The following is a 22,549-nucleotide window of genomic DNA, read 5'->3' on the forward strand; positions in this document are numbered from 1 at the left end:
CTTCTACTAGACTGTCATCTAGTGTAGATTCAATGAAGTGTGCTTCTACTAGACTGCCATCTAGTGTAGATTCAATGAAGTGTGCTTCTACTAGACTGTCATCTAGTGTAGATTCAATGCAATGTGCTTCTACTAGACTGCCATCTAGTGTAGATTCAATGAAGTGCTTCTACTAGACTGCCGTCTAGTGTAGATTCAATGAAGTGTGCTTCTACTAGACTGCCATCTAGTGTAGATTCAATGAAGTGTGCTTCTACTAGACTGCCGTCTAGTGTAGATTCAATGAAGTGTGCTTCTACTAGACTGCCATCTAGTGTAGATTCAATGCAGTGGGCCCAACCCCACAATGAAAAAGTAAGCTGCTTTCTTAGCGGAAGTTGTTTAGGCATGCGTGAGCAAGCCTAGTAAAGAGTTTGCTTTCAGCCCCACTCCTGTTGAGTTGTGTATCTGGGCTGGGAAGTGGGAATGCACAGGTAGCCGTGCATTGGCTCACTGCACCCCTACAGGTCCAGGTGGAGACTGCAGGCTGGACCCAGGCCTCCAGGGTTCACTATCTTGGTTTTGACGGGTTGAAAGAGGCCACAGGCTTGATAACGGGAATAGAGGTCTCCCATCGATCAGCCTGACAGGTAAGTGCAGCATTCAAACAAGAGAAAGTGCCGCGGTCAATGAGCTCTATACACACTGCTCTTCATATTGCTGTTGTGTGCGGTCTGACAACATACATAAACACATTTCAAAATGAGGAGGATTGAACCTTTGAAATTAGAAATGCATATGGTGTCACTTTTATAATATCTTAAATCATTGATGGTGTAAAGACATCCTGAGTCGGACATATCTGTGAATTGGATACAGCATTTAATACATATTTACACATCAACTAGCACGGCAAATATAAATACACTGTATGTCGTACATACTTAGAACTATAAGTTAATACAACAAGTAAATTAGTTACATGTTAAATAAGTAACAACAAACGCCAAACATCTTTTTGGAGTTTAGTCTTTTACATTGACTGTTGTGAATCCACTGTCACCAAACTACCTGTTCACTCTCCGCAAGTAATGCAAAAAAAAAAAAACAAAAAAAAAAACCAAATAAACAAAAAAACCTTTCTCTATTATAATTACGATTTTTTAAAAAAAATAATATTGTGGTCAAAATACAATATCAGCTGTTTCTGGACGGTTGCAGGTTTTCCAGGGCAAGAAACTGGTTGGCCAGCCAAAGATGCAGAAGGAGGCGGTATGTTCAGTTGTTCTGCACAGAGTGATGGCGGCACCAGAACAAGTACGTTTGATTGAACGGAGGGAAGCACACATTCATAGCTAAGTAACACTTTCATGAATAATTATACCGCTTTGAACTGTATAGTTGCGTCTGTTTATCGGCTAGTATTTGATTTTGACTTACCACTAGCATTTATTTTAAAATACGAACCTAGTGTCTTCAATAATATATATATACATTTACAGCGCTTGCGACAACACTTTTTTTTATAAATAATGTTCAGTCGGTACAGCTACGTTATTATTATTTACTGTGCTGCGAGCTGCATAACATTACCTTGGTGTTTTATGTAATTACTATTTGAAGAAAACTATACTAAGAATTTACGAGGCTAGGTTTTACTGCAGAAAATGCATCGCTGTTGCCTGGATAACCCGGCTTCTGACCGTTGTTGACACAACGCAACTGGCTTGATTTTTATATAAATCCTGTGTACATAAAAATCGGCTGTTGTGAAAACCGGGGACAATGACCCACTGGACTAAACTGGAAAGGGATTTGGAAGAGGACATTAAGAGACTAATACAGTGTGTCAGTGGGGTACTACAGGACGAGGAAGATGCGAACTTCCAGATGGCAATGAAGTTTGCCTGGTCCAACTTCAGGTAAGACAACCACCGCAACCTGTCACGGGAAGCGTGGGCTTTTAATAACAGTGTGGACAGGTATTCATTTTAGGAAGTTATTCTTAGGAGCATTCACTGTATTTCTACCGCAACAGAACACATGAGAACTGTATTGCACAGTTGAGTGGAATAATGACTGCGGCGATGCGTGTTCTGTATACATGATGTAGGTAGCCAGGTCGTGCATGCATTTTGCATATTGAAAACACGAACTCTGTAGTGTCATGCAGATGTAATCACAATTTCTTTTTGGACAGTGGGGGTTGTTTATTTACCTTTTTTAAATGTCTGTTTCACATCCCGAGACATGCAGCATAGTGTGAAGATGCCGTTTATAACACCCTACTGCTGCAAGCAGCTTGTCACCAGGGGCTTAGTGTTAGTTAGCATCGGCAAAACTCAGCGAGAAGCTGATTTTATGTATGTACAGTAACATCATGTCAGGGGTAGTATTCATTGTTTGCCGTTTTACCAAACACAGGCTCTTCAGATTGAAGGTTTTGTTTTGTTTTGTAGATTTCATCAGTTCCTTGATGTCAACGGCCATAAAGTACAGCGCACGATCAACGGGTGAGATGCTCCAGGACAGCTGTTTGTTATGGAATGTAATGAATCAGTAAATATATCTGAAATCTGAATGAACCGCTTCACAAAAAGACTTGCTGTATAAGAGAGGGTCGTATACATGCTGTTTGCTGTCAGTAACTGCTTCACTGAAGCTCTGTCTTTGCAATATATTGTACTGTTATGATTGATTTTATTGTTATATTGACCTATTTTCTTGTATTTTTTTTATTTCTGTATTTGTAGAATTTTTTTTAAATAAATTGTTATTGATTGTTTTGTACAGCGCCTTGAGACACTGGTGTGAAAGGTGCTATAATACATTTATTATTATTATTATTATTATTATTATTAGAGTTCATGAGAAGCTCCTGGTTCACTCGGATCTGGTCAAAGCTGAGAGCTGGAAAAGGCTAACGGAGGCATTTCTGAACGCACCTCTTCCGAACACGGAGGGGACAAAGGTAACACTTTCAATCTCATGCATAGAAGTAGAGAGAGAGATCAGACTTGTGTTACTCACGTACACATTCTCGTTTTTTGGATTCTTACACTGATAGCAGGAAATGTTTTTTTTTTTTAGTTCTGTAATTATTAAATAACTCACCCTGTCGTTCCTCAGGCATGCTTCAAATTAAAGCTATTGTTGTCCCTATAAAGGGATCTTCACAGCAGCTTGAGCCTTATCCTGCTTCTGTCAACCCGTGACAGATTATATTTGTGAGGTGAAAAAAAAGAGAGGCCAGGTAGTAACAATGATCTGAAAAAGACTTTTGTTCATCTCATTTTCTTTTTTCCTTTTTTTGCAGACAGAGATGCATTACAGCATACTTGCAGTCCTGCTGTTTCTGTCTGATTCTCCATCCAACACAAATTTTACAGAACGGCCAAGACTGAAGGAAGCAGGTAAATGCCAAGAATACATCTTGTCTAAAACAATTCCAGCAACCTTAAAAATCAGCGTGTTCCCAGAGGTATAAATGTGTTCTCTGTTAAAGACGGCATACTGTAGGTGACTCTCCCATAGTCTCAATGTGACACAGAGGGCCCCCCCCAGGGTGCAGGGTTAGAGTGATTGAGATCAGGATCAGGACAAGAAAAGGAATGCACTGGTTGTAAAGAAACCACTGTATGAGATTCTGGTAGGAAACTGTTAAGCTGTGCCAGTTTCATGTTGATGCTGTTTTTCTGTCGTCACAGCAAAGCGAAATGCTAAATCAGTCACTGAACTGGGATGCAGAGCCAGGATCTTGTGCGTCCCGGGGCTTGGTTTTAAAGGCCACACTGTATCTTATTCTTCAGCCCAATATTGACAATATTTCTATTGCTTTCTAATTTCTGAGCCTCACAATTATTTATTTTCTTTCTTTTTCCAATATGAAGAAAAAAAAGATGACTTTGATTGGGGAAAATATCTGATGGAAGGAGAAGAAATTGACATGGGTCCTTATCCAGACACTCCAGTAAGTCGCTTGGGGTTCAGTAAACCAGTGCTTCCATTTACTATCCAGGGCTCTCATGGCAGTTTTAAAATAGCAAACATGTATTGAAAAAAGGTATTTGGTACCATACTGGTTCAGAAAAAACCCAGTTAGCATGTTTGCATGCAAACTGCGAGCCTTCTTTATATAGCATCTAAAATGTACTGCTGTATGTGTTTGCTATGACGCGCTTCTTTTAAAACTGCATGCATGACATCTGTGTGAATGAAATTGTGCAAAAGGTAAGATTTATGGCATTATTTAATTTGATATTACCACTTTAAAATACAGCAGGGAAAGTAAAGTCGCGGATTGCAGAGTAATACCAGTTGATTGTGAGCAATGTTGCATCTTGTGTCGGCGTTGTGAGTGTAAAACCTGGTTCTGTCTCAGGAGTGGTCAGAAGAGGAGAGCGAGGAGGAGGACAGTCAGCAGCCTCTGAGCAGAGAGGATTCTGGAATACAGGTGGACAGAACTCCCCTTGATGACCAAGATCAGAGCAAGAAGACAGTGCAGAGCATGTGGAAAGGTTGGCAGTTTACCTCCATCCTGGTCTTAATATAGATATTTGTGATGTCTGCCCGCCACCGACCCGTTTGTGGCCTCCTGTTGTCTCTTGTATCCTAAGTGGCGCTCGTGGTTTCTTTGCAGTTGGCGAGCCAGAGGCCCGTGCGTGGCTAGGGCAGCATGTGGTCACGCAGTACTGGGCAGCCAAAGCACCTCGTTTCAGTCACAGCCTGCATCTCCACTCTAACCTGCTGAATGTCTGGTAAGAACAGCTCTGCTCTCTTTCTATCCAATAGGCTCTAATTCTAAAGCTGGTGCTGGTGCTCAAGAGACCCACCAAACCTTTTTACAGGAAAGGCCCCTGAGAAGTGCACCTACAGAAAACAGTCCAGTTCACAAAGAGACGCTTGTGCACCTTTTGTTTTCATTAAACATTAATGACAGTAAGAAACATAACCCTTTGAAATGTAGCAATCCCATTTTAGAAATCACACTGGGAAACGGCCCGGGTTTGACATTGTTGTGTCTGAAACCAAAGAGAAGCTTGCATAACATCCCTTCTGAAATCACAGATTTTTTTCACTGTACCAAAGTTTAAAAGAAGAAAAAAAAAAAAAAGTTTAATACAACAGTCAAAAGTTGGATGTTTTGTTTCACACTGGCAGCGAAAAGGTAAAGGCAAATACAGCAGTTCCCATTGCATTGCAGTTTGATCCATTCCTGGCTTTACTATGAGTCTAATAAGATGCACTGAGCTGTTACCTATACACTGTGGCTAATCAAGCTCGCAGTAAAACCTGGAATGGGAGAAACTGCTATGCACTAGGAGTCTTATTTCCATCTCTGCTGAATTTCAGTACATTCTTATGTCTGTTTGCTGATGTTGCAGCTCTGAAGACTACTGCTTTCTAAAGAATGCTCTGTGTCCTGCTTCGTAGGGGCCCAGTGTTATCTGTCTTCTGTGGGATTAGTATATTTTGGAAGAGGTGGACAAAACATCTTATCCCTTTTTAATCTTTTTAAATGGCAGATTGGCATTCTACAGTAGCTGCCTTTCATTGTAGGGAAGTCGAATGTTAATAAACCCCATTAGACATCCCCTGGCTTTTACTCCTGTTAATCCGAGCCGTGCTTCTTTATACACAGTGCAGAACTGGATACAGTGCAGTCTGTCATGTCCTTATCTCCTTCACAGGGACCAGCACTTATACAACACTGATCCTTTGTACACTCCTGATGAGAAAATCTGTGTCACCGAAACCCAAGTGATACGAGAAACTCTGTGGTAAGCTAATAAGGATTCTGTGAGATTTGAGTTTGCCAAAAAATAAATACATAAATAATGACATTTCAAATTCCAGTTTAATGCAGGTTTGCTCTAAACCTTGGTAATGACGCTAATTAAACAGCGCCTTTTATTTTAAAAATGTTTTTAAAAACATTTTTGATAATTTGAAACAAATGTATAAATAGTATATTGATTTGATTGTATTTTAGCATCCCATACTTTAGACCAGTGGTTCTCAAACTGGGGGGTATATGTACATGTATATGTACCAGAGAACCACTCCATTGCCTGTGTGAGCTGACAGAGATTGCTGCACCAAATGCTGCATATGTATTTGTCTCTAGATATGTGACTGAAGTGTGTGATTGATAAATACAACCTGTAGGATTAAGTGTCTATCAAAATTTACTTTGATTAGAGATGTCTATCATTAGGGGGCTGTTGTTCACTTGAAACATACAGTTGTGTGGATTCTGGGATGGATCAGGGACAGGGTATGCAATATGCTGCTCTCAGGTGTGTGGATTCTGGGATGGATCAGGGACAGGGTATGGAATATGCTGCTCTCAGGTGTGTGGATTCTGGGATGGATCAGGGACAGGGTATGCAATATGCTGCTCTCAGGTGTGTGGATTCTGGGATGGATCAGGGACAGGGTATGGAATATGCTGCTCTCAGGTGTGTGGATTCTGGGATGGATCAGGGACAGGGTATGGAATATGCTGCTCTCAGGTGTGTGGATTCTGGGATGGATCAGGGACAGGGTATGCAATATGCTGCTCTCAGGTGTGTGGATTCTGGGATGGATCAGGGACAGGGTATGCAATATGCTGCTCTCAGGTGTGTGGATTCTGGGATGGATCAGGGACAGGGTATGCAATATGCTGCTCTCAGGTGTGTGGATTCTGGGATGGATCAGGGACAGGGTATGGAATATGCTGCTCTTTTGTTCCAGGTTGATGTCCGGAGTGAAGAAGCTCTTCATCTTCCAGGTGCTGGACGGGAAGATTACTGTGAGGAATGACGTCGTGGTGACTCACTTGACCAGTGTAAGTTGGCAGAAAAGCTGAAATGTTTTGGTGTGTGCTTATACAGCGGCTTACTGTTTGTCAAAGATTAACCCAAAGTATCACTATTTTTAAATCTTAATGAAAAGATTCGTCGGAGCAATCAGGAAGTCAGCATGAGAACGCATCCCAATTGGAAATGTAAGGAGTTTCCAGATCTGAGGCACGCTTTGCAGCTACTGTCTCTTAAAACGATACACAGAAATGAACCACTGTAGGAAAATATCCCCCTCTTCTTTTTACTTTTTATTTCTTATGCAAGTACTTATTGCAGATTACATGCTAAATCTAACCCATTCTGACTCAGGGTTGTTGCAAGATAAATGTGTTTTTATTTAATTTGTTTTAATTAGCACAGCCAGTCCAGAGGATGAGAGGTGTTTAATTCCATTCCAAGCACAATCATCACTTCAATAAAACCCCAGTGTATTGTTCTGGGGCCTCTTTACTCTTTGTGCGTTATCCCCCACAGAAAACAAGATCTGATGTGTTCAGCAGCCTGTTTCTTTCTTGCAGAATTGTTTGAGATCAGTCCTGGAGCACATAGCTGCATACGGACAGGCTGTCTTTAGGCTTCAGAAGTTCATTGATGAGGTTACGGGGTACAGCACAGAACCCCTCCCCCCAGGGTCCAGCAGCACAGCTAAGAGAGGCTCCGAGCCTCCTTTCAGAACCTACCAGGCGTTCGTGTGGGCGCTCTACAAGTACTTCATCACTTTTAAAGAGGAGCTCACCAATATTGAAAGATGCATCGTTATTAAAGGTATCTGTTCTGTATATCACTCCGTTTTGGCATACTGGTGCTCCTGCTGAAGTAATTGTAGCTTATCAAAGATCTTACCCATTTTGCAGTTCCATTAGCTACACATGTCCCAAGTGTGCAGTTTTTAATGAGCTACGTGTTATAGTGAACATGCATTTCATTTTAAAACATAATACCTGGTACTACTCTTGGTTAAAGAAAGCTCTGTTTGCAAGCTGTGCCTTCCAGGAAGCCTGTTTCTGCTTTACTTCCTTGTTCATTTCACCCCAGCAGTGTCTTCTAGGTCAAAGCATGTTACTGGCTGAAAGCATGTCAGTCAATAGGAGAAACAGCTGATTGGTTATTGAAAGGAGAGACCAAGCATGGTGCATGGTGGAGAAAATGTGCACAACTGTTGTGTTCGCTTTTAGTTGTTAATGATCAAGCAGTTGAACTCAGTGTTTATATTGTTAGGGTTATTACAGGTTATTTTTTCTTCATAGATTCTAAATCACAATATTAAAGGGCTTCAGGACACTGGAGGGTTTTCAGTGGACGCGTTATTTATTCTAGCTGTCACTCAACATGCTGCTTTTTCTTTTCTGTTTGTGTAACAATGTGCTTGCTGGATTGTTTTTTTTTTTTTACATTGATAAACTAGTGCTTTTCTTTGTCCCCGTGCAGATGAAAGTGTCACCCTCACGGCAGTTCTGGACAGGCTGGCTCCACACCTGGCCCAGATCAAGGTGCTGCACAAAGTGTTCTGCACAGGAGTAGCGGAGGTGCCCCCTGACACTGCGAACGTAGTGCGAGCCTCCCATCTGCTGAATACTCTCTACAAGGCCATCATTGAATATGACAGCGTGGGGGAGGCATCCGAGCAAGCGGTAATCAGCACAGCCTCGCAGCTTTTCATGAAGGGCTTTTACTTTCACACCCTTTTAAAGGATTGTTCTTTTAAAGTAATTGGAGCTGACCAAATAGTTTCATACATCTGGTTCTGCTGTAGGTTAAAGTAATCCCTGTTTGCAAGCCATGCTTTTAGACCCTTATACGTCCTGGGTAATTTCACCCCTTCACTGGCTTCTTTCCTTTCAATAACCAGTCAGCTTTTTCCCCTGTTGATGGACATGCTTTCAGCCAGTAATACTGCTGAGGTGAAATGACTCAGGAAGAGCAAACCGATAACCTAAGAATAAGGCATAAAAATTGAGAGGTCTTTAAATACATTTTTTTTGTGTTCCAAAGGTGTCCCTGCTTTTTTCCCTGTGGGTGGAAACAGTGAGGCCATACCTAGAGATTGTGGATGAGTGGATAGTTCACGGCAATCTGTTTGATCCAGCAAAAGAATTCATCATTCAAAGGTCGGAAGAGATCAGCCAGCACAGCTTTCAGTGGGAATTGTCGATCTGGCTCTGTTTGTTTGCAGTACTAGCAGTTAGGTAATGTAATGGAGTTTCCATTGCAGGAACAAGGATGTGCCGGTGAATCACAGAGATTTCTGGTACGCCACCTACACCCTGTACAGCGTGTCGGAGATGGTGGAGAACGAGGAGAAGCTGAGTGACACAGCCAGCGGCAGCTCTGCCAGCGATCAGGCTGCTGCTGCCAGCAAACAGCACACCATGGTGTCCTTCCTGAAACCCGTGCTCAAGCAGATCATCATGGCTGGCAAGTCCATGCAGCTTCTCAAGAACCTGGAGAGAAACGACAGCAACCCGCAGAAAAACTCAGCTCGGGGTAAACAAAAAAATCAGATTTTATAAAGAAAACAAAAATACAACATCTGCCAAAGCTCATTCATGCGTCCCCCGTCTCCCCCCAAATCAATTATTATTATTATTATTATTTTTTAATGTAATGCTCTTATATTGGCTGGTTTCACAGATCATGGGACTAGTTTCCTAATCTGAGTGAGTGAACCCTGATCTGAGTGAGTGAACCCCAATGTTAAAGTTCAGCAGGAAGCTCCAGTCTTGTCATTGCATCCCTTAATGGTCCGTTCATTGGCAGATAGTGATGCAGACACACTGTGGTAATACCAGCAGGTGTTTACCACCAAGGGGGATTTGTTGATCTACAACTGCACTAAAACACTATAAATAAAGTGAAAACCATCCCACGAAGAACAACAGGATTGTTGATTTTAGCTTGACAGTATTCTGTTATTAAATAGATCCCATCAGCTAAGACAGAGCATGACAAGCTGCCTCATCCCAGGCTGGTGCAATTCACAAAAAGAGTCATTCTGTGTGCGTGGGGGGTGGTGTTCTGTGTTGCAGATGCGGAGAGGAAGAGTCTGTACGCTCTGTTTCTGGAGTCAGTGCAGTCACGGCTGCGATTTGGGGAGGAGTCACCAGCAGATACTGTGACGGAGCAGCAAGCGACCAAGCAGAGCCTGATCAAAATGCAGTCCATAGTGGCGCGACACTTGGAGATTGATGAAGTTCACGACCCACTGCTGGCTATTAACTTTGCCAGGTACAAGTCATGAATGAATGAGTTCATCTTAGTGGAGGTGCCTGCACGTTTTTCAGGCTTTACAGCTTTGCATACACTGGTGGTCACTGGTGGTGGGGGACTTTAACTGCCCTTTTATATGTTATCTTTGCACACACACGGATCTCTGAAACATGAAGTTTGAAGCTTTTCTTCCACTGTCAGTGTTGCACTCTTTAATCGTTCCGTGGTCCATGTCTGTCTAGGTTGTACTTGGAGCAGAATGATTTCCATGAGAAGTTCTCGGGGGGTGATGTCATCGTAGACCGCTCCTCCGAATCTGTGACCTGTCAGACCTTTGAACTCACTCTGAGGTCATGCCTGTACCCCCACATTGAGAAGAGGTATTTCCAATGCTGCGGCAACCTCATGCAGACACTGAAGAAAGATTACAGGTAGGACTGACGGAAGAGTGTCGCTGCTCGGTATTTAATGTATTGAAAGAAGTTGCTTTTGATTATTCTTTTATACTGGGATTTGATATGATAAAAGCTTTCTGTTTCTTCTTCAGACTTGTGGAGTACCTGCAAGCGATGAGGAACTATTTCCTTCTGGAGGCTGGAGACACCATGTATGACTTCTACACAGCTATCTTCAACAAGGTGTTGGAGAAGGAGAGCTGGCAGCAGCTATCATTCCTCAATGTCCAGCTGCAGGAGGCTGTGGGACAGCGCTACCCAGAGGACAGCACCAGGTACTGCAAGTCTGCCCCCTCTCCCATTGAAAAACTGTGGCTTTTAACTACTTTGTGTTTTTTAGGGATTCACACAGGAATAGCACCATACTGAGCAAAACTCGCAGTGGGACATATTTTAAAAGCATTTCCTCCACTCTAACAAAATTAATATATTTCAGGGTCTCTAAAGCACCCCTGAAGTTGTTTGTTTCTCAGGTTTGTGACTTTAACGTGAAATTTTAAAGAAGAGTTAATCAGAGACTGTAGTACAACTCGTCTACTTCATAGCAGTGTGAGCCTTTAAGTTTAATTGGACATGCCTGAGGTAAAGCCACACTCTTCAGAACTGTGCCTGAGGAAATGTTTGTGCCACAAGACCAGCGTGTTGTGGCTGTGGTGGCCGCTGACATAATCTGCAACACTGCAAAACTGATACTGTAGTAATAGAGGAACTAAAGTCAAAACTGCCCTTTGCTCTCAGTCATTTAATCTCTACTTTTTTAATGTAAAAAATATAACCAAACCCTTGACCTTATGAAGTGGCCAAAAAGCTTAGCCCACTGCTGTGGGTGTAGTTATGTCCAAATCATTTCTTAGTAAAGCCTGGTATGATTTAAACAATACCATGCGAGTCTTGTACCCTGAATAAACAAACAGTGAGGTCTCAGTACCAGTCACTATTGTACAGTGGGCTGGGTCATACTGACCTCTAGTGGTCAGTTTTTAATTTAGGTAAGTGATTTATTTGCTATTGTTTAAGCCTGTATTGTAGCGTGGTTTGTTTGTAAAAGTGCTGTAGCGCACACATTGTTTGGGTTACTTACTGACTTGTTGATTCCCCCGCCCCACCCCCCATCACGTGTAGGTTGTCTATATTTTTGGAAGCTGTTGACCCTGCTAAAAAGAAACTACCAGTGAACAATCTGGACGGCCTTACACTGAGTTACAAGGTATTTCTGTGTATTCCTTTATTTCATCAGTCACTGTGTGGGAAACACCACGGCTGTGCTTTCACCCTCATTCTGTCCTTTATTGTCTCTCTAGGTCCCTTGGCCTGTAGACATAGTGATCAGCTCAGAGTGCCAGAAGATATACAACCAGGTGTTTCTCCTCCTGCTGCAAATAAAATGGGCAAAGTACAGTCTTGACACGCTGCGATTCCATGGTGAGTATTTTAGCATCCTGCTCATTTATTTGAGCCTGTGTTTCTCTCTTTTGTAACAAACTGAATTTGTTTTTTATGCATGATATTTTGTTTCATCATTAGAACTAAATTTTGCCACCAAAAAGTCAGAAGGGGTTTTGTTTGATCAAGAGGCTGCTAAAGAACCTATCAAGCAACAGATCCACAGGATGTGCCTGCTCCGGGTGAAACTCATGCATTTCGTCAACAGTCTGCACAACTACATCATGACCAGGGTGAGAGCTCCTTCCCACACTGCTGCCTGGTGCAGGGCTCCCCAGTGTGAGCTGGGTTAGGCTTTTCAAACTGGATTCAGCTGTTACAGAGCAGCCTGCAACGTTTAAACGCTTACTGTTAACTTTGTTGTGTCCCATGTTGTCTGTATCGCAGTTATATTTCTGAACATAAACATTTTGAAATGTGTAATCGCACGTCACGGGTCATGAATACATTTCTCAGCGTTTGCAAGGAGAAAACAAAAAACAAATCTTTTCTAAGGATGGCAGTGAAAATGATCTTTCCCCTGCAAACGTTCCCGAGTAAAAGTTCCCTAGTTGATTTATCTATTTTATATTTGAATAATAAGAATTAAAAAAAAAAAACACACAATATGTGGGGTAACCAAATCAATAAGTACGATATGGACGTCCTGGAATGCAGCAAAGATAAAGCTACACTTGCAGCTCAGAACGTTCAGCACTGCAGGGACTTCTGTTCATGCAAAGTGTTTTGAAACATTGTCAAGTTAAAGACAGGAAAGGGTTTAGAATATCATTTTTGTTAATTCAATTTGTTATTGAAACACTACTGTATATATTGCATCATTTGAAGTGCTTGTTCTTTGTTGCTTATTTGGTACTGAGACGAGACGTTTTTCTTTCTCAGATTTTGCACAGCACAGGCCTGGAGTTTCAGCATCAAGTGGAAGAAGCGAAAGATCTGGACCAGCTGATCAAAATCCATTACAGATACCTGTCAACCATTCATGACCGCTGTCTCCTCAGAGAGAAGGTAGGCAGGGAACAGCCCTGCATCTTAATGCAACTAAACCCATTCAAATCCATTACAGATACCTCTCAACCATTCATGACCGCTGTCTCCTCAGAGAGAAGGTAGGCAGGGAACAGCCCTGCATCTTAATGCAACTAAACCCATTCAAATCCATTACAGATACCTCTCAACCATTCATGACCGCTGTCTCCTCAGAGAGAAGGTAGGCAGGGAACAGCCCTGCATCTTAATGCAACTAAACCCATTCAAATCCATTACAGATACCTCTCAACCATTCATGACCGCTGTCTCCTCAGAGAGAAGGTAGGCAGGGAACAGCCCTGCATCTTAATGCAACTAAACCCATTCAAATCCATTACAGATACCTCTCAACCATTCATGACCGCTGTCTCCTCAGTTGCAAACAGCAATCCCTGCCATTCCTTTATCATTGAAAGAGAAACGCCTTCCTTATCACAGGCTCTATATGAATTCCAGCCTCTGTCGTTGCCTTTCAGTTTGAATGTCTGCTTTCCTCGTTCGCTTGGTCATGTTGGAGAGTTTCCCCAGAAGTGTGGGCATTCACCGATCTAAATAGCACTTGAAATAACGCCACTGTTTAGACAATGCCAGAGTTAAAGCTTCCAATGGAACTGGGATCCCACAGCACAGAGAAACTGGATTCTGATAAGAAAGGGACCTTTGTGTACCATGATGATGAAAAGCAAACCTCTAAGAATGCGTGTAAACATGTAAAACGCCAGGGATTATTGTCCTGTTTTTTAATGAATTACACAACAGCGTTATATAGAACTGTTACCATTTGGATCAATTGAATAGACCCCTGAATGTGTTTAAAAACAGTACATCTGAAGATAGTAAATGTCTTTTGATTGCAGGTGAGCTTTGTGAAGGAAGCAATCATGAAGGTCCTGAATCTCGTGTTGATGTTCTCGGGACGATGGCAGGCTGGCTTCGGAGCCTGGAAGTAAGCAAACAGATTAACGTGACGGCAGCATGTTTATTGCGGGCTAGGTGGCTGGGGTTCGTGGATTCGATGTCTTTAGGTTAAACCATCACCTCTGTCTGTCTGTGTGTGTGTGTGTCAGTGCAGTGGACAGAGTCCTTTGGGAGGGAAGGAGAGGCTTGTAGAAGCCGGCTGGTTGGAGTGTACAGTCTGCAACTAACTCTAGCAAATTGGACATACAAGGGAAAATGGTAACTGGGCTTCTTGGGGTGTGTTTACACTGCATGAAAACAAGGTTTTGATTGTATATACTGTATCTGTTAGATTTTTCAATATTTAAAAGCAGATTTCTTTATTTATTTATTTTCAGGGATGGAAATACGACTCCTGTTGCATAGCAGTTTCATCCATTCCAGGTTGTACTGCAAGCTTGATTAGCCACAGTTTATAGGTAACATATGTGTCTTATTAAACTTTATAGTAAAACCAGGAATGGATCAAACTGCTGTACAATGGGAGTCTTATTTACACCCCTTATTTTATATATAAAAAATCCCCTTCTGTAAGTTAATCTATGATTTTACAGAAGGACTGCCCCATGATAACTAATTCAATCACGTCAGTGTCTTTATCCCACAGTTTCCCACAGCTTTACTGTGTTGAAGTAGTTCATAGAGAATACTACAAAGCCCAGAAAAGAAGAGCTGCTGAATAAATCTGCATGTGCTTCCTCAGTTTGTGTTGCACAAGCTGTGTAACAGCAGTTTTCAGAATCAGTTCGATTACAGTTCTAATTGTCCCTGTGTTTCTAGGATTGAGTCCATTGACAAGATGGAGTCTGATTTCAAAAACTGTCACATGTTCCTTGTGACGATACTCAACAAAGCTGTCTGCAGAGGATCCTTCCCACACTGTGAGTGAATTTCATACTGCATGTGGCTGTTTTCTTTACTATGTCAAATTAGAGGGCCATAGCAGTTAAACACACACTAAGTTGTATAGTGTAAAATATTTTAAAGCTGGTCTTGTGTATAAGATACAATGATCATTAACCGTGGACTATTTCATTAAAAGCCTAAACTTTGGGGGTTGGGGGGATCCGGTTTACAGATCGTAGCTCACATGTGAATTGTGTTACTTTAACCTTCGAAGACCCAGGATTCTTTTCTGTTGTGTTTCCCAGTGGAGTCCTTAGCCCTGTCACTGATGGCAGGGTTTGAGCAGTGCTGAAGAAGAGCTACAGTGGACCTCTGAACCATTCACTTCAATTCACGTCACAGCTTTTCCAGTTGCAGTGCTCATTGCCAGATCCAGCTGGCCTTTGGATCAGAACTGATGGGAAGCCGAGAAAAACAACAAGCATTTGTTTTTCATTCGTGCAGAACCAGAGTCGGAGCCACATGAAGATGAAAACGAACTGGCGTCAGTATAATAAAAAAGCATTTGCTGTAACAGTGCAAGAGAAGAGCTGCTTGTGAATGGAAAGCCTCAAGCCCCTTCCTCATCTCTGTCTGGGGACGCTGAAGGCAGTAATGAAACAGGGTTATTCAAATGAGACAGTGATGTAAATAAATGATTGTGCTTTGTTTTCACAACAGTTTTTTGTTGTATGTTGTGTTGTACTTTTGCTGAAACCCATTGTTTAGTGAGCTGATATAAATATATAAAAACATCACAGCACAATACATGTTGCTCTTGTTACAGAAAATATCTTGCTGACGTGTTCAGTTACTGCATTTATTTTGAAAGTGTGTCTGAAATCCTCAGCTGCAAAGCACACTTCCTCACACTGCCTGTCACAGAAAGAGCTGTGAAAGTACTGTGTTTGGTACCAGGCTGGTACAGTGCATGGGTGCTTATCATTATCAAAGTAACTATTGGGTATAAGTTATCTATTGTCGAGTCTTAAGCAAACTACTCCATTCGTTCAGCCTTCCAAAGCAATTGTGGGACCTGGAGCATACCAACAAACCTCACAACTCTACAGCATGAATAACCCTTTTCATAAATCTCATTTTGTAAACTATTTTGCTGTTATAGTCGAATCGAATGAGAGAGCAAATAACACTGTTTCAGATTACACCACAATGATGCAAGAACACCCAGCACTACTTAGATGGCACCACGCTGCATCTTCAAAAAGAAAAGGGACAGAAACAAACAAGCATTTGCACGTGTAGTCTGGTACTTAGGCTGAGGAATAAAACACTTGGTTGAAAACAGAATGCACACCACCTACAGCAAACCAGTGAAAGCAATTGAATAAAGTGCGAGTTCAAGACTTTAAAGGTAGCAGGACAAGGGACATTTTGAAGCTGAAACAAACTTGTAAACTGATGCTTTCTTGGGAACCGTGCACATGCAGTAAAGATTAAAAATAAACACTGGGTTCTGTACTCTGCACTCAGTTGTAATTGGAAATATGGAACCCAATGTCTAAGAGAGGAAACGTGTTTAGTTGCCTATGTAAACCAATGCTGAGATAAAAACGAGTTGGGATTTGAGACCAGTTTCTTAAAAAAATTGTTCTTTGTTCCCTCTGGTTCTATACCTGTATTGCGCTGGTTTTAGAGCTGCCTCGTGTGGCGCAGTGCTGTAATGGTTTGTTGGTCAGAGTTTCCTGTTCCAGCTCCCTGGAGGATTCAGTCATACAGGAACTCCCGAGTGCTCCGCCTGGCTCTGTGAGCATTACCACTCAGCGCACCAGGGATCCGTATCGAGAGGAAATCACTCGCACTGATATAACAAAACGTTTTCAATACATAAACGGGCCGGAGGAGTGTTTACACGCCAAAATCACCACTTCATCTCTTTAAGCAAGTTTCGCTCAATGGGATCGCTTGCTGCGGAGCTGTAAACTTCCCCCCTGGAAAACGAGGTCTGGATATCTAGAAGGTAAGAAAGTTTTGAGCAGTTTCTTTTTGGGTGTTGTCTGCATACGTAGCGTTGTCTGTGGGCTTTAATGTTGCCAGACGGAGCCTACATGTTGTTTTAATGCATCGCATAGTCTTTTTAATAGGGGCACCCCATGACTGTAAAGTTGTGCTTTGATTATGTGGTCACCGTCTCTCCAGGCCTGCTGCTTTGGTAAACTTCATGAAGTCGGTGAACCCCGCCTAGTAAAGACTGGTCGGGAGGAGCCGATTAAACACGGAGCATCGCTTTACTTTCCATTGATTTGTATTATAAATGAAAATAACAGGATGTTAAAATCTCAAAACAGGCGTTATACACAAAACAATAACACATTTTTTGTTTTAATGTTCTTACGTTGACGGGATGTTAAAATCTCAAAACAGGCGTTATACTCAAAACAATAACACATTTTTTCTTCTGTTCTTATTTGTAAGGAATAAAACATTTTGAAACTCGGTCGTTGACAACAACATTTATAACCGGCAGTAAGATACGGCGGCGTTAGAGTTTGCTTGGTTCATTTTGTGTGGTCGGCTAATAACATTCAGACAAGGGCTCGCGTTTTTATTTTATTTTTTTTAACTTGTTAATAATGGTCTTTGCTGTACGATGCCTACGTAGACTTCTGAGGATGATTAGTGACGTTTGCATACCAAACTGCTGTGGAAACATCTGTCACGTTATTATTACAACAATACATATACTACAGTATCATAATAAATACGGTGCATGTTTAGCGGCTTCACGGTATCTTAATCTTAGGCGGAAAAAAATGTTTTGGAAAAGTAATTCTGATTGGAATCTCTTCCGCCTTATAAACATGTTGGCAGTAGCTGGACTTTTCAGTAGGGCCTGGGCGCTTCCCGTTGATTATTCCTGGATGTTTTTTTAACCGGTCAAGTTGTTGTTGTTGTTAATAATATGAATAATGTTCGGATCTGGGTAAAGTGACCCACAGTAACGTGTGCAGTCACCGTGTGATACGGGTACAGTACTGACTGTATCATCAGATCTCTAAATGACTGCTCGAGTTCTTCCTCATTTTAAAGAGAAGATTGTCTACTGTGCGTGCGTTGTTTTTAACAGATGTAGCACACATCTCAGCACAGTGCTGTTATATGCACCCCACGCCTCTCTCCTTTACAATGACATAAGTAGCTAATGCACTGTGATATCGTGGTGTTTGGAATACTGCATAGGAGTGGTTTAAGCGACCGTAAATAATAAGTAAAGACGTTGCAGAAATGCTGCATCATTAAGAAATAACACACACGATAAAGAAATGCACTACGTATTGTGTATTTCAAAATAATTTATATATTAAAGTGTAATGTTATAATATTATAGTATCAATTATTAAAATATTTTTAGTTGGTGGCTGTCTTTCTAGTATTTACTGCACTCGTTATGTAACAGTTGTTTTTGAGGGTGCGGGCATTTTTCGATTTTGAAACTAGCGAAACTGTTACTACAGACTCTTGTGAAGAACTTTCTTCAGCGTTCGAGCTCGTTGATATATTATCGTGCAGTAAAGCTATGGCAGGGGACGTGTCATCCAGAGCGCCGCTGATCTGATCGGGCTCGAAATAAAAAGCCACAGAACCGGAGGAGGTAGAGTAGGATGTTCTCTCTTGTGTGATTTGTGGAATCCCTCTTAATCAATCAATCAATCGATCAATCAAACCTTTATTTATCCAGAGGAGTCAAGTGAGAAGAAATGGTCATTTCCAACGAGGAGCTGGCAAGAGGCTCACACCACAGCAAACAACATCAAACACAAGAAGTAAGATAAAACAACAGTGTAGCAGGAACAGATGCGAGTCAGCAATGAGGCCACCCTACAAAGCATCCTCACATATGAACCATTCTAACTGGAACTTGTGTTATTTTATATGTTGAGAGAAGTGGCTTTGAAATTGCAGGTACTGTACAGCACAGCCCTGCCTTGTGTTTTCATCAGTGCTAGAAAAGCCTTGTATTAAAACCGTGGTTCACATGTGCCTCCCCAAACACATGAGTCACACACTGCTTACCAACAGCAAGAGGTGTCACCCAGACTATCTACACCAGCTACACAACTGTATTGGTATTGCAGTGAAAACAGTCTGAGCACATGTCTGCAGAGCAGGCTTCACGGTATTGCAGTGAAAACAGTCTGAGCACATGTCTGCAGAGCAGGCTTCACTGTATTGCAGTGAAAACAGTCTGAGCACATGTCTGCAGAGCAGGCTTCACGGTATTGCAGTGAAAACAGTCTGAGCACATGCCTGCAGAGCAGGCTTCACGGTATTGCAGTGAAAACAGTCTGAGCACATGCCTGCAGAGCAGGCTTCACGGTATTGCAGTGAAAACAGTCTGAGCACATGCCTGCAGAGCCTCCGAAGCGTGTGCCGTCAGCCGACTGCTTCTTTTCACACTGCGGACTCACCATGCAGCCATCCAAGAGCTACAGCGTCGGAAGACAACGAAGCTCTCGGGCAGCTTACAGGCAAGCCCGCAGGTGCCCGGCCAGACTACAGGGGTCGCTGGTGCGCAGTGAGCTGAGGACACCCTGGCCGACCTAACCCCCTCTCCCCCCGGTCGACGCTCAGCCAATTGTGCACCGCCCCGTGGGAGCTCCCGTCCACGGTCGGCTGTGGAATAGCCTGGACTCAAACCGGCGACGTCCAGACTATAGAGCGCATCCTGCACTCCACGTGGAGCGCCTTTACCGGATGTGCCACTCGGGAGCCCCTTTCCTTAACTTTTTGAACTGCTTGGAGTGTAAACAGATCTGTCTCTGGACCAGCTTGCACAGTGGCACTGGACCAGCGCAAAGATTTATTAACACAATCTCTGCTTCCATGAACTGTCTCAAACTAATATTAACTGTAACACTGGACCCATGAAAACATGAATTCAATAGCTTTATGATCCAGGTGAAAATGAAACCCCATACAGTACTGTAATGAAAGTGAAACAGCCGAGTTGCTAGGTAACAAAGTGCAGTGTCGTAACCGTTCATTAAATAGATCAGAAAACCACAAAGCTGGGTGTTTCACTGACTGTGATTTCCGTAGATCGACTCCCCTTGAAAGACATTTCACAAGGAAAACAAATTTAGCAAACGAAGCAGCAATTCTTTCATTAGCACAGAGGTTGCTGCCTACTGTACCACAAGCACAGAATTATTTAGCAAGCATGGGAATCTGAGGAGGTTACTTTCCAATACCATGCATTCAGAGCTGTTTAAATGACAGTGTTTCTATACTGAAGGGCCCTTTGAAATCAGAATATTCCTATGAAACATGAACTGTGTATCGAGTTCTAGAAACACAGACTTCATGTCATTCAGCATTTACTCCACATAACTATACATTTTTATGTGCATGGACGTTTCCAGCCCTTTATTAATATTAAACAGTTTTAAATGGCATTATTCTCCCACAGATCTGCTGTAACTGGATAAATATAAATGTGAGACAAGGGTGCATGCAGTATTGTAATGCAGGCCTTTTGTTTGTCTGGCATGTTCATGTGCTCCGTCACACTTTAACTTGCTTTTCTGTCTTTTTAATTATTCGTTCCTGAGTTATTGCAAAAAAGTTTGAGGCTGACGTGACTCAGACAGCTGAGATTTTACAGCATTACAAACACAACCTCTGCAGAGGCTTAGGCAGTTGGGAGGTACTGTGGCTGAACAGGAGCGCTGGCTTGCATGCATTGTATTGCAGGCCACACCCAGCAGTCATAGAGAGGACCAGCTGCAGTACAAGGGGGTGTGGCCACACCCTCGAGCAGGCTTCCTGGATCGGCCAAGCATGAGCACACCAGGGACCCTCGAGCAGGCTTCCTGGATCGGCCAAGCATGACCACACTAGGGACCCTCGAGCAGGCTTCCTTGATTGTCTTTCTTTTAGGTGATTGGAGACTTTTGTTATTTGTTTATTCTGAAGAACAACAAAACGTGTTTGATAAGTTCAGGTGACAGCTGGGTCATTCTTCTATTCTTATATATAGCTCATCTCATTGCCATGCTAGTGGGAAGACAACAGTGTCACACTGAAAGGGAAGTAAACCCTAACTACTGGACTTGAGCTTCAGAAACATTATATTGTTTGAATACAGCACAGAAAATATGTGGAATTCACTGGGTTTAAATCCTAGTCAGTAAATGTGCAGCTCACAAGAGAGAACCCAATGTACTTTTCGTGCAGTAATAACGCATGTCTGAAGTGTGACTACAGACCTTGGGGTTTCAAATCCGTCACTTCTTACCACAGGGCTCAAAACATGTTCTCACTTCTTTGCTTTGCACAGAGCGAGGTGCTAAACTGTCACATCTAAAACCTGCAGTTTCACCAGCAGTGAGTCTTTAACTTCCTATAAGAACATCTGAACATTTACCGTCAGAGGTCGTCCAGTTCCTCAGAGCTGATTGATACTTCCTATAAGAACATTTACCAATGAGAGGAGGCAGTGTGCTCATCAGAGCTCGTCTGGTTCCTCAGAGCTGATTCCTATAAGAACATTTACCAACGAGAGGAGGCAGTGCGCTCATCAGAGCTCGTCTGGTTCCTCAGAGCTGATTCCTATAAGAACATTTACCAACGAGAGGAGGCAGTGCACTCATCAGAGCCTGTCCGGTTCCTCAGAGCGGATTCCTATAAGAACATTTACCAACGAGAGAAGGCAGTGCCGCCCATCAGAGCTCGTCTGGTTCCTCGGAGCTGATTCCTATAAGAACATTTACCAACGAGAGGAGGCAGTGTGCTCATCAGAGCTCGTCTGGTTCCTCAGAGCTGATTCCTATAAGAACATTTACCAACGAGAGGAGGCAGTGTGCTCATCAGAGCCTGTCCAGTTCCTCAGAGCTGATTCCTATAAGAACATTTACCAACGAGAGGAGGCAGTGCGCTCATCAGAGCTCGTCCAGTTCCTCAGAGCTGATTCCTATAAGAACATTTACCAACGAGAGGAGGCAGTGCCCCCGTCAGAGTTTGTCTGGCTCCTCAGAGCGAATAGATCTCAAACTATATCAAGTCGGGTATTAAAGGATCCAAGTGGTTCTGTCTCAACAACATGACCATCGTCTGTACTTGTGAAGGCTGCTGGCAGCGTTAATCCCTCTTCAGCCACAACCTTCAACAGGTTCAATTTAAATAGTCTTGAGTGTTCCTGTCAATGCACAGCCTCTGTTTCCTGTGTACCACACCCTAAATCACATGCTGGTTGTGTGGCTGGCTGTCTCCTGGGGTGTGCGAATGAAAATCTGATGCATCAACAAGTGAAGAACATCCAGCTGAAATATGCTGTACAATGGGCTCTGCAGAGTCTTGCTGTCCAGCATGCTGCCTGCCAGCTGTTACAGATCACATGCCCTGCAATCCGTTTCCTGGAGTACTGCCTCAGTAGAGCTCTACAGAAATGGATGAAATGCTGCCTCCGTGTCCAGGAATATTACACTCGACACAGCCTAAAGGCAGGCCCCGCTCAGGGGTAGCACTTCAGTGAGGTTCTGAGGAGCTGTGGTGCAGGCACCACCACTCTAGCATTCCTTCCAACACCTTCCAGTATTCCACTAAGCAACATACTCATACAATTGTAGTTTGAGCTTTTTGTTTTCCTTCTTATTTCTACCCCTGTTTTACTACCCAATGCAAATTGAGCCTGACCGCTGCAATGCACCATTCAGGACGCGAGATCAGCAGGCAACCTTCACCCACTAAACCAAAGCAGCAGATGTTATCAGCTGTTTATTATTTGAC

The 22,549-nt window shown here is 42.7% G+C and overlaps 2 protein-coding genes across 3 annotated transcripts in view; both read left to right on the forward strand.

The window, feature by feature from the left end:
• Nucleotides 1-568: 568 nt before the first annotated feature.
• LOC117405312 (gamma-tubulin complex component 5-like) lies at nucleotides 569-15,483 on the forward strand. Of its 2 annotated transcripts, XM_059029465.1 has the most exons (24): nucleotides 571-629; nucleotides 1,201-1,901; nucleotides 2,439-2,492; nucleotides 2,842-2,950; nucleotides 3,296-3,392; nucleotides 3,870-3,949; nucleotides 4,361-4,496; nucleotides 4,619-4,736; nucleotides 5,670-5,759; nucleotides 6,718-6,811; nucleotides 7,346-7,592; nucleotides 8,256-8,458; nucleotides 8,820-8,935; nucleotides 9,040-9,311; nucleotides 9,854-10,052; nucleotides 10,277-10,465; nucleotides 10,582-10,764; nucleotides 11,612-11,696; nucleotides 11,791-11,911; nucleotides 12,014-12,165; nucleotides 12,815-12,940; nucleotides 13,819-13,907; nucleotides 14,699-14,799; nucleotides 15,070-15,483. In XM_059029465.1, exons 2-24 carry the CDS (start codon nucleotides 1,765-1,767, stop codon nucleotides 15,114-15,116), a joined length of 3,045 nt encoding a protein of 1,014 aa, XP_058885448.1. In that variant the 5' UTR covers nucleotides 571-629; nucleotides 1,201-1,764; the 3' UTR covers nucleotides 15,117-15,483. The 2 variants fall into 2 exon arrangements, with proteins under 2 accessions (XP_058885449.1, XP_058885448.1); XM_059029466.1 differs by lacking the exons at nucleotides 14,699-14,799; nucleotides 15,070-15,483 and adding an exon at nucleotides 14,257-14,311 and having other exon boundaries at nucleotides 569-629.
• A 930-nt stretch (nucleotides 15,484-16,413) lies between these two features.
• The window catches only part of LOC117407146 (cytoplasmic FMR1-interacting protein 1 homolog), a 55,506-nt gene continuing 49,370 nt past the window's right edge, over nucleotides 16,414-22,549 (forward strand). Inside the window, exon 1 of the mRNA XM_059029464.1 lies at nucleotides 16,414-16,781. The gene's annotated coding sequence lies outside the window, so the exon portion shown is untranslated. The remainder of the gene's footprint in view (nucleotides 16,782-22,549) is intronic.

The sequence above is a fragment of the Acipenser ruthenus genome, chromosome 8 (assembly GCF_902713425.1).
Source record: "Acipenser ruthenus chromosome 8, fAciRut3.2 maternal haplotype, whole genome shotgun sequence".
Lineage (NCBI taxonomy): Eukaryota > Metazoa > Chordata > Actinopteri > Acipenseriformes > Acipenseridae > Acipenser > Acipenser ruthenus.